The sequence below is a fragment of the Trichomycterus rosablanca genome, chromosome 4, assembly GCF_030014385.1.
Source record: "Trichomycterus rosablanca isolate fTriRos1 chromosome 4, fTriRos1.hap1, whole genome shotgun sequence".
In the NCBI taxonomy this organism is placed as follows: Eukaryota; Metazoa; Chordata; class Actinopteri; order Siluriformes; family Trichomycteridae; genus Trichomycterus; species Trichomycterus rosablanca.
The window spans coordinates 279,777-297,500 of record NC_085991.1 but is presented as its reverse complement, the minus strand read 5'-3'; the positions used below and the strand labels follow the sequence as shown (position 1 = coordinate 297,500).

At 48.5% G+C, this 17,724-nt stretch overlaps 1 protein-coding gene across 1 annotated transcript in view; it reads left to right on the top strand.

Annotated features, from left to right (window-relative positions):
• Positions 1-15,999, top strand: part of nrd1a (nardilysin a (N-arginine dibasic convertase)) — a 27,276-nt gene extending 11,277 nt beyond the window's left edge. Inside the window, exons 22-31 of the mRNA XM_062993697.1 lie at positions 507-634; positions 752-914; positions 1,139-1,170; positions 1,270-1,408; positions 2,107-2,154; positions 2,298-2,350; positions 2,430-2,513; positions 2,613-2,820; positions 2,905-2,994; positions 3,095-15,999. Coding sequence (XP_062849767.1) covers positions 507-634; positions 752-914; positions 1,139-1,170; positions 1,270-1,408; positions 2,107-2,154; positions 2,298-2,350; positions 2,430-2,513; positions 2,613-2,820; positions 2,905-2,994; positions 3,095-3,268 — 1,119 coding nt within the window. The 3' untranslated portion in view covers positions 3,269-15,999. The remainder of the gene's footprint in view (positions 1-506; positions 635-751; positions 915-1,138; positions 1,171-1,269; positions 1,409-2,106; positions 2,155-2,297; positions 2,351-2,429; positions 2,514-2,612; positions 2,821-2,904; positions 2,995-3,094) is intronic.
• The last annotated feature ends 1,725 nt before the right edge of the window (positions 16,000-17,724 follow it).

Genomic DNA, 17,724 nt, shown 5'->3' with positions numbered 1-17,724 from the left:
TAACACCCAGAACCCAGTCACACCCAGTAACACCCAGAACCCAGTCACACCCAGAACCCAGTCACACCAAGTAACACCCAGAACCCAGTCACACCCAGAACCCAGTCACACCAAGTAACACCCAGAACCCAGTAACAACCAGAAGCCTGTCCCACCCAGAACCCAGTCACACCCAGAACCCAGTCACACCCAGAACCCCATCACATCTAGTCACACCCAGAACCCAGTAACAACCAGAAGCCTGTCCCACCCAGAACCCAGTCACACCAGGTGAAGACCCCACCCACTTTATAGTCCACTGACCGATTCTGTCTACTGCACTACCAATTGTGACCGCTAGGGGGCGCCCAGCCGACTGGTAGCAGAGCTGAGATCTAAACCCCTGCACTGGTGCACTAGTGGAATATCCTGCTGCACCACCTGGACTCACTATATCACTCTTGTGTAAAAGTATTTGTATTTTTAAGATGGGTGTTGTATGATTAACATTTGTACTTTGCCTGTAGCTGCTGTTTGATCTGCTGGTGGATCAGTTGTCGGCGTTCTCAGTGACCCCGGACGTTTTCTCCATGTTCACTGAGCAGCTGAAGAAATCGTACTTCAACATCCTGATCAAACCCGAGAAACTCAGCAAGTGAGTGTGTTTATTTATTCACCAGTGTGTGTGTGTGTGTGTGTGTATGTGTGTATGTGTGTAATGTGTGTGTGTGTGTGTGTGTGTGTGTGTGTGTGTGTGTGTGTGTGTGTATAGAGACGTGAGGCTGTTGATCCTGGAGGCTGAGCGCTGGTCTCTGGTGGAGAAGCACCTGGTGCTGGTGGAGGGGATCAGTGTGGAGGAGCTGATGGAGTTTGTGAGCAGGTTTAGGGAGGAGCTGTACGCTGAGGGTCTGGTCCAGGGGAACATCACCAGCACAGTGAGTACCCCCCCCCCCCCCCCGGCGCTGTGATGTTGATTAAGATTGATTGATTAGGTTGATTGATGTGTGACGGGTGTGGCAGGTATGATGGGTGTGACGGGTGTGACGGGTGTGACGAGTGTGACGGGTATGATGGGTATGATGGGTGTGATGGGTGTGGCGGGTGTGGTGAGTGTGACTGTACCTGACAGTATTACTGTGTGTGTTGTGTTCACCTGTAGGAAGCGGTGGAGTTCCTGAACTACCTGACACAGTGAGTTCTTCTTCTCCTGCTCTGATACCTATCAGGTAAACTCAGACCTACAGACCGTGTGTGTGTGTGTGTGTGTGTGTGTGTGTGTGTGTGTTGCAGTAAGCTAAACTACAGGAAGTTATCAGTAGAAGTTCCGGTGCAGTTCCGGGTGGTGGAGCTGCCGGCTGCTCGCACCGTGTGTAAAGTTAAATCTCTAAACAAAGGAGATGCTAACTCTGAGGTCACCGTTTACTACCAGGTACCAAACTGTTCACCTATCAGCAATTATTATCAATATGATGTAAAATTAGTTTGATGTGTTGATTGTACGCTGGTGGTTATGATGTCATAATACTGCACAGCGGTGGTTATGATGTCATAGTAATGTGTGGTGGTTATGATGTTATAACACTGTGTGGTGGTTATGTTTGTTGGTTAGTTTATTATTATTATTATAACGTGATGTTTTACACTCATGACAGGAACGGTCGTTACTGCTCACACAAGATCCATCAGTTCACAAGGTTCTATCCAACACAGTCTTGAACAATTTAGTGTCTCCAATTCACCTCACTTGCATGTTTTTGGACTGTGGGAGGAAACCGGAGCACCCGGAGGAAACCCACACGGGCAGAAAATGCAAACTCCTCACAGAAAGGACCCGGACCGCCCCACCTGGGGATCGAACCCAGGACCTTCTTGCTGTGAGGCGACGGTGCCACCCACTTAGCCACCGTGCCGCCCGTGGTGGTTATGATGTCATAGTGCTATGTGTTGGTTATGATGTCATAATACCTTGCAGTGGCGGTTATGATGTTATAACACTGTGTGGTGGTTCTGATGTCATAATACTACGCAGCGGTATTTACGATGTCATAGCGCTGTGCACTGGTGGTTATGATGTCACAGTGAGTGTGTACTGTGACCTGATGATGAACTTCGGCTGGTGTTTTTCAGTCTGGAGTGAAGAACCTGCGTGACCACACCCTGATGGAGCTGCTGGTGGTGAGTCCGAGCCGACACCCACCGCACCGAACCGCCACTAAAAACAATCACTGAGTCAGTGAGGTATCGATTCACGTCTAAGATCTGTGTGTGTGTGTGTGTGTGTGTGTGTGTGTGTGTGTGTGTGTGTGTGTGTGTTACAGATGCACATGGAGGAACCGTGCTTTGACTTCCTCAGGACTAAGGAGACTCTGGGGTGAGTCCCTCACCCGGTTCCTCTCCTCCCCCTGGCCGGGTGCTGATGCTCACCGGTTGCTCTCTGGTTTCTCCTGCAGGTATCACGTTTACCCCACCTGTAGAAACACCTCGGGCATCCTGGGCTTCTCCGTCACCGTGGAGACGCAGGCCACCAAATTCAAGTGAGTTCATTAATCAAAGATACAGGAGGAGCTTCCTGGACCTCTGGTACCCATGATCCTGCTGGAGCTGTGTGTGTGTGTGTGTGTGTGTGTGTGCAGTACGGAGCTGGTAGAGAAGAAGATGGAGGAGTTCCTGCAGGGTTTCGGTGAGATGTTGGAAGCCCTGAGCGATGATGGTTTCAGGAGTCATGTGACGGCGCTGGTGAAGCTGAAGCAGTGTGAGGACACACACCTGGGGGAGGAGGTGGAGAGGAACTGGAACGAGATCATCACCCAGCAGTACGTCTTCAACCGCCTGAACCGTGAGGTCAGATACCCCCCAAACCCCCCCCCCCCCCCAGTAATGATGATGATGATGATGATGGTGATGATGTTTGTGTTTGTGGAGCAGATCAAGGTTCTGAAGGCGACCAGTAAAGCTGAACTGGTGGACTGGTTCCAGCAGCACAGAAGTGGGCGGAGCAGGAAGCTGAGTGTGCAGGTATCATCTCCACTTCCTCTCACCTGGAACACACACACCATCACATCATGACGTGAACCTCACGGTGCTGCTTCTCCTCTCCTGATTGGTTGATTTGCAGGTGGTGGGTTTTGGAGCGGAGGAGACCGACCCCCCCGCCGAGGAGCAGGAGGAGGATTCCAAACTCACCTTCCTCCCCCCATCAGACACACACCCCTCTGACATCATCATTAATGACATCAGAGCCTTCACACACACACTCACACTGTACCCACACCACAAGATCGTCCAGTAACACACACACACACACACACACACACACACACACACACTGTACCCACACCACAAGATCGTCCAGTAACACACACACACACACACACACACACACTGTACCCACACCACAAGATCGTCCAGTAACACACACACACACACACACACACACACACACACACACACACACTCACACTCTCACACACACACACACACACACACACACACACTGTACCCACACCACAAGATCGTCCAGTAACACACACACACACTCACACACACACACACACACACTCACACTCTCACACACACACACACACACACACACACACACACACACACACTGTACCCACACCACAAGATCGTCCAGTAACACACACACACACACACACTCACACACACACACACACACACACACACACATACACACACACACTCACACTGTACCCACACCACAAGATCATCCAGTAACACACACACACACACACACACACACACACTGTACCCACACCACAAGATCATCCAGTAACACACACACACACACACACTCACACACACACACACTCACACTGTACCCACACCACAAGATCATCCAGTAACACACACACACACACACACACACACTCACACACACACACACACACACACACACACACACACACTCACACTGTACCCACACCACAAGATCGTCCAGTAACACACACACACACACACACACACACACACTGTACCCACACCACAAGATCATCCAGTAACACACACACACACACACACACACACTCACACACACACACACACACACTCACACACACACACACTCACACTGTACCCACACCACAAGATCATCCAGTAACACACACACACACACACACACACACTCACACACACACACACACACACACACACACACACACACTCACACTGTACCCACACCACAAGATCGTCCAGTAACACACACACACTCACACACACACACACACACACACACACTGTACCCACACCACAAGATCATCCAGTAACACACACACACACACACACACACACACACACACACACACACTGTACCCACACCACAAGATCGTCCAGTAACACACACACACTCACACACACACACACACACACACACACACACTGTACCCACACCACAAGATCATCCAGTAACACACACACACACACACACACACACACACACACTGTACCCACACCACAAGATCGTCCAGTAACACACACACACACACACACACACACACACACACACTGTACCCACACCACAAGATCGTCCAGTAACACACACACACACACACACACACACACTGTACCCACACCACAAGATCATCCAGTAACACACACACACACACACACACACACACACACACTCACACTGTACCCACACCACAAGATCGTCCAGTAACACACACACACACACACACACACACACACTCACACACACACTGTACCCACACCACAAGATCGTCCAGTAACACACACACACACACACACACACACACACACACACTGTACCCACACCACAAGATCGTCCAGTAACACACACACACACACACTCACACACACACACACACTGTACCCACACCACAAGATCGTCCAGTAACACACACACACACACACACACACACACACACTGTACCCACACCACAAGATCATCCAGTAACACACACACACACACACACACTCACACTGTACCCACACCACAAGATCGTCCAGTAACACACACACACACACACACACACACACACACTCACACACACACTGTACCCACACCACAAGATCGTCCAGTAACACACACACACACACACACACACACACACACACTGTACCCACACCACAAGATCATCCAGTAACACACACACACACACACACACACACACACACACTGTACCCACACCACAAGATCGTCCAGTAACACACACACACACACACACACACACACACACTCACACTGTACCCACACCACAAGATCGTCCAGTAACACACACACACACACACACACACACACACACACTGTACCCACACCACAAGATCGTCCAGTAACACACACACACACACACACACACACACACACACACACACACACTCACTCACTCACACACACACTGTACCCACACCACAAGATCGTCCAGTAACACACACACACACACACACACACACACACACACTCACACTGTACCCACACCACAAGATCGTCCAGTAACACACACACACACACACACACACACACACACACTCACACACACACTGTACCCACACCACAAGATCGTCCAGTAACACACACACACACACACACACACACACACACACACTGTACCCACACCACAAGATCATCCAGTAACACACACACACACACACACACACACACACTCACACTGTACCCACACCACAAGATCATCCAGTAACACACACACACACACACACACACACACACACACACACACACACTCACTCACACACACACTGTACCCACACCACAAGATCGTCCAGTAACACACACACACACACACACACACACACACACACACACACACACTCACACTGTACCCACACCACAAGATCGTCCAGTAACACACACACACACACACACACACACACACACTCACACTGTACCCACACCACAAGATCATCCAGTAACACACACACACACACACACACACACACACACACACACACACACTGTACCCACACCACAAGATCATCCAGTAACACACACACACACACACACACACACACACACACACACACACACACACACACACACACACTGTACCCACACCACAAGATCATCCAGTAACACACACACACACACACACACACACACTCACACACACACTGTACCCACACCACAAGATCATCCAGTAACACACACACACACACACACACACACACACACACACACTGTACCCACACCACAAGATCATCCAGTAACACACACACACACACACACACACACACACTGTACCCACACCACAAGATCATCCAGTAACACACACACACACACACACACACACACACACACACACACACTCACACACACACACTGTACCCACACCACAAGATCATCCAGTAACACACACACACACACACTCACACACACACACACACACACACACTGTACCCACACCACAAGATCATCCAGTAACACACACACACACACACACACACACACTCACACACACACACACACACACACACACACACACACACACACACACACTGTACCCACACCACAAGATCATCCAGTAACACACACACACACACACTCACACACACACACACACACACACACACACACACACACACACACTGTACCCACACCACAAGATCATCCAGTAACACACACACACACACACTCACACACACACACACACACACACACACACACTGTACCCACACCACAAGATCATCCAGTAACACACACACACACACACTCACACACACACACACACACACACTGTACCCACACCACAAGATCGTCCAGTAACACACACACACACACACACACACACACACTGTACCCACACCACAAGATCATCCAGTAACACACACACACACACACACACACACACACACACTCACACTGTACCCACACCACAAGATCGTCCAGTAACACACACACACACACACACACACACACACACACACTCACACACACACTGTACCCACACCACAAGATCGTCCAGTAACACACACACACACACACACACACACACACACACACTGTACCCACACCACAAGATCGTCCAGTAACACACACACACACACACTCACACACACACACACACACACACACTGTACCCACACCACAAGATCGTCCAGTAACACACACACACACACACACACACACACACACTGTACCCACACCACAAGATCGTCCAGTAACACACACACACACACACACACACACACACTCACACACACACTGTACCCACACCACAAGATCGTCCAGTAACACACACACACACACACACACACACACACTGTACCCACACCACAAGATCATCCAGTAACACACACACACACACACACACACACACACACACACACACACACTCACACTGTACCCACACCACAAGATCGTCCAGTAACACACACACACACACACACACACACACACACACACACTGTACCCACACCACAAGATCGTCCAGTAACACACACACACACACACACACACACACACACACACACACACACACACACTCACTCACTCACACACACACTGTACCCACACCACAAGATCGTCCAGTAACACACACACACACACACACACACACACACACACACACTCACACTGTACCCACACCACAAGATCGTCCAGTAACACACACACACACACACACACACACACACTCACACACACACTGTACCCACACCACAAGATCGTCCAGTAACACACACACACACACACACACACACACACACACACACTGTACCCACACCACAAGATCATCCAGTAACACACACACACACACACACACACACACACTCACACTGTACCCACACCACAAGATCGTCCAGTAACACACACACACACACACACACACACACACACACACACACACACACTCACTCACACACACACTGTACCCACACCACAAGATCGTCCAGTAACACACACACACACACACACACACACACACACACACACACACACTCACACTGTACCCACACCACAAGATCGTCCAGTAACACACACACACACACACACACACACACACACACACACACACTCACACTGTACCCACACCACAAGATCATCCAGTAACACACACACACACACACACACACACACACACACACTGTACCCACACCACAAGATCATCCAGTAACACACACACACACACACACACACACACACACACACACACACTGTACCCACACCACAAGATCATCCAGTAACACACACACACACACACACACACACACACACTCACACACACACTGTACCCACACCACAAGATCATCCAGTAACACACACACACACACACTCACACACACACACACACACACACTGTACCCACACCACAAGATCATCCAGTAACACACACACACACACACACACACACACACACACACACACACACACACACACACACACTGTACCCACACCACAAGATCATCCAGTAACACACACACACACACACACACACACACACACACACACACACTGTACCCACACCACAAGATCATCCAGTAACACACACACACACACACACACACACTCACACACACACTGTACCCACACCACAAGATCGTCCAGTAACACACACACACACACACACACACACCGTACCCACACCACAAGATCATCCAGTAACACACACACACACACACACACTGTACCCACACCACAAGATCATCCAGTAACACACACACACACACACACACACACACACTGTACCCACACCACAAGATTGTCCAGTAACACACACACACACACACACACACACACACACACACACACACTGTACCCACACCACAAGATCATCCAGTAACACACACACACACACACTGTACCCACACCACAAGATCATCCAGTAACACACACACACACACACTCACACACACACACACACACACACACACACATACACACACACACTCACACTGTACCCACACCACAAGATCATCCAGTAACACACACACACACACACACACACACACACTGTACCCACACCACAAGATCATCCAGTAACACACACACACACTCACACACACACACACTCACACTGTACCCACACCACAAGATCATCCAGTAACACACACACACACACACACACACACTCACACACACACACACACACACACACACACACACACTCACACTGTACCCACACCACAAGATCGTCCAGTAACACACACACACACACACACACACACACACACTGTACCCACACCACAAGATCATCCAGTAACACACACACACACACACACACACACACACTCACACTGTACCCACACCACAAGATCGTCCAGTAACACACACACACTCACACACACACACACACACACACACACTGTACCCACACCACAAGATCATCCAGTAACACACACACACACACACACACACACACACACACACACACTGTACCCACACCACAAGATCGTCCAGTAACACACACACACTCACACACACACACACACACACACACACACACACTGTACCCACACCACAAGATCATCCAGTAACACACACACACACACACACACACACACACACACTGTACCCACACCACAAGATCGTCCAGTAACACACACACACACACACACACACACACACACACACACTGTACCCACACCACAAGATCGTCCAGTAACACACACACACACACACACACACACACTGTACCCACACCACAAGATCATCCAGTAACACACACACACACACACACACACACACACACACTCACACTGTACCCACACCACAAGATCGTCCAGTAACACACACACACACACACACACACACACACTCACACACACACTGTACCCACACCACAAGATCGTCCAGTAACACACACACACACACACACACACACACACACACACTGTACCCACACCACAAGATCGTCCAGTAACACACACACACACACACTCACACACACACACACACTGTACCCACACCACAAGATCGTCCAGTAACACACACACACACACACACACACACACACACTGTACCCACACCACAAGATCATCCAGTAACACACACACACACACACACACTCACACTGTACCCACACCACAAGATCGTCCAGTAACACACACACACACACACACACACACACACTCACACACACACTGTACCCACACCACAAGATCGTCCAGTAACACACACACACACACACACACACACACACACACTGTACCCACACCACAAGATCATCCAGTAACACACACACACACACACACACACACACACACTCACACTGTACCCACACCACAAGATCGTCCAGTAACACACACACACACACACACACACACACACACACACTGTACCCACACCACAAGATCGTCCAGTAACACACACACACACACACACACACACACACACACACACACACACTCACTCACTCACACACACACTGTACCCACACCACAAGATCGTCCAGTAACACACACACACACACACACACACACACACACTCACACTGTACCCACACCACAAGATCGTCCAGTAACACACACACACACACACACACACACACACACACTCACACACACACTGTACCCACACCACAAGATCGTCCAGTAACACACACACACACACACACACACACACACACACACTGTACCCACACCACAAGATCATCCAGTAACACACACACACACACACACACACACACTCACACTGTACCCACACCACAAGATCGTCCAGTAACACACACACACACACACACACACACACACACACACACACACACTCACTCACACACACACTGTACCCACACCACAAGATCGTCCAGTAACACACACACACACACACACACACACACACACACACACACACACTCACACTGTACCCACACCACAAGATCGTCCAGTAACACACACACACACACACACACACACACACACTCACACTGTACCCACACCACAAGATCATCCAGTAACACACACACACACACACACACACACACACACACACACACACACTGTACCCACACCACAAGATCATCCAGTAACACACACACACACACACACACACACACACACACACACACACACACACACACACACACACACTGTACCCACACCACAAGATCATCCAGTAACACACACACACACACACACACACACACTCACACACACACTGTACCCACACCACAAGATCATCCAGTAACACACACACACACACACTCACACACACACACACACACACACTGTACCCACACCACAAGATCATCCAGTAACACACACACACACACACACACACACACTGTACCCACACCACAAGATCATCCAGTAACACACACACACACACACACACACACACACACACACACACACACACTCACACACACACACTGTACCCACACCACAAGATCATCCAGTAACACACACACACACACACTCACACACACACACACACACACACACTGTACCCACACCACAAGATCATCCAGTAACACACACACACACACACACACACACACTCACACACACACACACACACACACACACACACACACACACACTGTACCCACACCACAAGATCATCCAGTAACACACACACACACACACTCACACACACACACACACACACACACACACACACACACACACTGTACCCACACCACAAGATCATCCAGTAACACACACACTCACACACACACACACACACACACACACACACACACTGTACCCACACCACAAGATCATCCAGTAACACACACACACACACACACTCACACACACACACACACACACACTGTACCCACACCACAAGATCGTCCAGTAACACACACACACACACACACACACACACACTGTACCCACACCACAAGATCATCCAGTAACACACACACACACACACACACACACACACACACTCACACTGTACCCACACCACAAGATCGTCCAGTAACACACACACACACACACACACACACACACTCACACACACACTGTACCCACACCACAAGATCGTCCAGTAACACACACACACACACACACACACACACACACACACTGTACCCACACCACAAGATCGTCCAGTAACACACACACACACACACTCACACACACACACACACACACACACTGTACCCACACCACAAGATCGTCCAGTAACACACACACACACACACACACACACACACACTGTACCCACACCACAAGATCATCCAGTAACACACACACACACACACACACTCACACTGTACCCACACCACAAGATCGTCCAGTAACACACACACACACACACACACACACACACTCACACACACACTGTACCCACACCACAAGATCGTCCAGTAACACACACACACACACACACACACACACACTGTACCCACACCACAAGATCATCCAGTAACACACACACACACACACACACACACACACACACACACTCACACTGTACCCACACCACAAGATCGTCCAGTAACACACACACACACACACACACACACACACACACACACTGTACCCACACCACAAGATCGTCCAGTAACACACACACACACACACACACACACACACACACACACACACACACTCACTCACTCACACACACACTGTACCCACACCACAAGATCGTCCAGTAACACACACACACACACACACACACACACACACACACACTCACACTGTACCCACACCACAAGATCGTCCAGTAACACACACACACACACACACACACACACACTCACACACACACTGTACCCACACCACAAGATCGTCCAGTAACACACACACACACACACACACACACACACACACACACTGTACCCACACCACAAGATCATCCAGTAACACACACACACACACACACACACACACACTCACACTGTACCCACACCACAAGATCGTCCAGTAACACACACACACACACACACACACACACACACACACACACACACACACTCACTCACACACACACTGTACCCACACCACAAGATCGTCCAGTAACACACACACACACACACACACACACACACACACACACACACACTCACACTGTACCCACACCACAAGATCGTCCAGTAACACACACACACACACACACACACACACACACACACACACACTCACACTGTACCCACACCACAAGATCATCCAGTAACACACACACACACACACACACACACACACACACACTGTACCCACACCACAAGATCATCCAGTAACACACACACACACACACACACACACACACACACACACTGTACCCACACCACAAGATCATCCAGTAACACACACACACACACACACACACACACACACTCACACACACACTGTACCCACACCACAAGATCATCCAGTAACACACACACACACACACTCACACACACACACACACACACACTGTACCCACACCACAAGATCATCCAGTAACACACACACACACACACACACACACACACACACACACACACACACACACACACACACACACTGTACCCACACCACAAGATCATCCAGTAACACACACACACACACACACACACACACACACACACACACACACACACACTGTACCCACACCACAAGATCATCCAGTAACACACACACACACACACACACACACTCACACACACACTGTACCCACACCACAAGATCGTCCAGTAACACACACACACACACACACACACACCGTACCCACACCACAAGATCATCCAGTAACACACACACACACACACACACTGTACCCACACCACAAGATCATCCAGTAACACACACACACACACACACACACACACACTGTACCCACACCACAAGATTGTCCAGTAACACACACACACACACACACACACACACACACACACACACACACACTGTACCCACACCACAAGATCATCCAGTAACACACACACACACACACTGTACCCACACCACAAGATCATCCAGTAACACACACACACACACACACACTGTACCCACACCACAAGATCATCCAGTAACACACACACACACACACACACACACACACACACACACTGTACCCACACCACAAGATCATCCAGTAACACAAACACACACACACACACTGTACCCACACCACAAGATCATCCAGTAACACACACACACACACACACACACACACACACTGTACCCACACCACAAGATTGTCCAGTAACACACACACACACACACACACACACACACACACACACACACTGTACCCACACCACAAGATCATCCAGTAACACACACACACACACACTGTACCCACACCACAAGATCATCCAGTAACACACACACACACACACACACTGTACCCACACCACAAGATCGTCCAGTAACACACACACACACACACACACACACACACACACACACTGTACCCACACCACAAGATCATCCAGTAACACACACACACACACACACACACACACACTCACACTGTACCCACACCACAAGATCGTCCAGTAACACACACACACACACACACACACACACACACACACACACACACACTCACTCACACACACACTGTACCCACACCACAAGATCGTCCAGTAACACACACACACACACACACACACACACACACACACACACTCACACTGTACCCACACCACAAGATCGTCCAGTAACACACACACACACACACACACACACACACACACACACACACTCACACTGTACCCACACCACAAGATCATCCAGTAACACACACACACACACACACACACACACACACACACTGTACCCACACCACAAGATCATCCAGTAACACACACACACACACACACACACACACACACACACACTGTACCCACACCACAAGATCATCCAGTAACACACACACACACACACACACACACACACACTCACACACACACTGTACCCACACCACAAGATCATCCAGTAACACACACACACACACACTCACACACACACACACACACACACTGTACCCACACCACAAGATCATCCAGTAACACACACACACACACACACACACACACACACACACACACACACACACACACACACACTGTACCCACACCACAAGATCATCCAGTAACACACACACACACACACACACACACACACACACACACACACACACTGTACCCACACCACAAGATCATCCAGTAACACACACACACACACACACACACACTCACACACACACTGTACCCACACCACAAGATCGTCCAGTAACACACACACACACACACACACACACCGTACCCACACCACAAGATCATCCAGTAACACACACACACACACACACACTGTACCCACACCACAAGATCATCCAGTAACACACACACACACACACACACACACACACTGTACCCACACCACAAGATTGTCCAGTAACACACACACACACACACACACACACACACACACACACACACTGTACCCACACCACAAGATCATCCAGTAACACACACACACACACACTGTACCCACACCACAAGATCATCCAGTAACACACACACACACACACACACTGTACCCACACCACAAGATCATCCAGTAACACACACACACACACACACACACACACACACACACACTGTACCCACACCACAAGATCATCCAGTAACACAAACACACACACACACACTGTACCCACACCACAAGATCATCCAGTAACACACACACACACACACACACACACACACTCACACACACACTGTGTAATTACAATAATTACTATATGCTACTATATTGAGGATCACACACCCAAGATGAGCTGCTGGATTAGGATCTGGGGAGCCTGACTGGTGAAACCTTCAGCGGTTGGTTTTGAGGAACTCCGGCTCTTGGCCCACAGGAGCCCCCCCCCCCCCCCCCACACACACACACACCTGCCGCTCACTGGATGTTTTGGAGGTTTACGTGATTCTGTGTGAACACTAGAGTGTGTTGTGGTGAGAATTGCAGCAGATCAGCAGCAGGTAGTGATGGAGTCCCTCAGATGAGATGTTCCTCTGCTCTCTGATGTTTGATGTGAAGCTGGACTGGAGCTCCTGAGCCGAGTGTGTAGGATGTTTTACTCTGATGTAAGAATGATGATGAACCAGCAGGTTCACAGCCGTTCCTAATAAAGTGCTCAGTGAGTGATCCACTGGATTTGTGTGGTAGATGAACACATGAACGCTCACGCACATCATCACAGCACCATCAGCATAAAGCTCACACTCATCATTCTGAGTTCTGATTGGTTACTTAATTACATGAATGATTGGTTAATTGATTGAATTGATTAATCTGTTGGTTGGTTGATGTGTTGATTGAATGAGGGATTGATTTGATTGATTTGAATGATTGATTGTTGGATTGATTGTATGAATGATTGGATGATTGAGTTGAAGTGAAGCTGTAATATTTTATATGAATTATTGGAAATGTTTTTTTTTTTTCTGTCCAAATCATTTAAATGACTGTCAGGTAGAAGGTCAGTATTTACTTTGAACTGAGCTGATTGGAATTATAATGTTTTGTTTAAGTAACTTTATTATAATTTACTTTCATTTACGTTTTAGTTGATTCGCGCTTTTATGAATCGATTCACTTTAAGCGAGTCGTTCAAAAGAGTCGGTTTGTCGTGCTGCTGCTGTTGCTCGGTGCTGCTGGTGCTTCATGATCTGAGAGATGATTAAATAAATGTAGATTAAATAAATGGAGATGAAATATATAATGCAGCAACACGTGGTGAGGATGATGAAGACGAAGATGTGATGATCTGCAGATGAGAGAAGTTTGGATTTATTAACCAGTAATCAGGTAAAAATGTATTAAGATTAAAATCTGATGTATTTTTCATTAGGATCTGATGGTGAATCAGGTGTTACTGAATGTGACTATTACATAATAATAATAGAGTTAGAATTAATTATATGTATATAATTTTAACTACATTATCATTATGTAAAAGTCACATTCAAACACACTTTAGACTTTTTGAGAATTTCCTGCATAATCATAATAATTCTATCATATAATTGTACTTGATGGGAGTGTGTATAGGTGTGTGTGTGTGTGAAAGGGAGTGTGTGTCAAGGTGTGTGTGTGTGTTTATAGGTGTGTGTGAAAGAGTGTTGAGTTTGTGTGTGTGTGTGTCTAAGTGCGTATAGGTGTGTGTGTGTGTGTATAGGTGTGAGTGTCTGTGTATGAGTGTGTAGGTGTGTGTCTATAGGTGAGAGAGTGTGAGTGTGTATAAGTGTGTGTGAGAGAGTGAGTGTGTGTATAGGTGTGTGTGTATAGGTGTGTGTGAGAGAGAGTGTGAGTGTGTGTGTAGGTGTGTGTATGAATGTGTGTGTGAGATAGAGAGAGTGTGTGTGTGCGCAGCTCTCTGATGGAAAACTATTGTACAGGGAATAAAATGTAAATAATTGATGTGCTGTGGGGTGCAGGGCGACGTCACCCAAATATTCACCTCACTCAACCAGGAGGATCAAAAATATTCAACACACACACACATTCATTCACAATTCATCACTGCTGCATTTTTGAACATCACTGCAGGCGTTCCTCGTCTTCATCACATCAGACTATCAGATGAAGGCTGGAACAGACGGTAAAGTCCTTCATCGTTCTGTAATCACACACAACCTCATCACCAGAACACTCGGGACGGGGGCGCGTTTACCTCTCTGGGTTCTGTACTGCTTCAGGATGTGAGGACGCCGACTGTTCTTCATAATGCTCCACACATTATCAACAGGAGAAAGGTCTGGGCTGCAGGCAGACCAGTCTAGCACAAAATAAATCTGATTATTATGAAGATGAGGATTTGGGTTGGAGCTCAGCGCTCCATTTTTACCCATCATGAACCTACACAAAAAT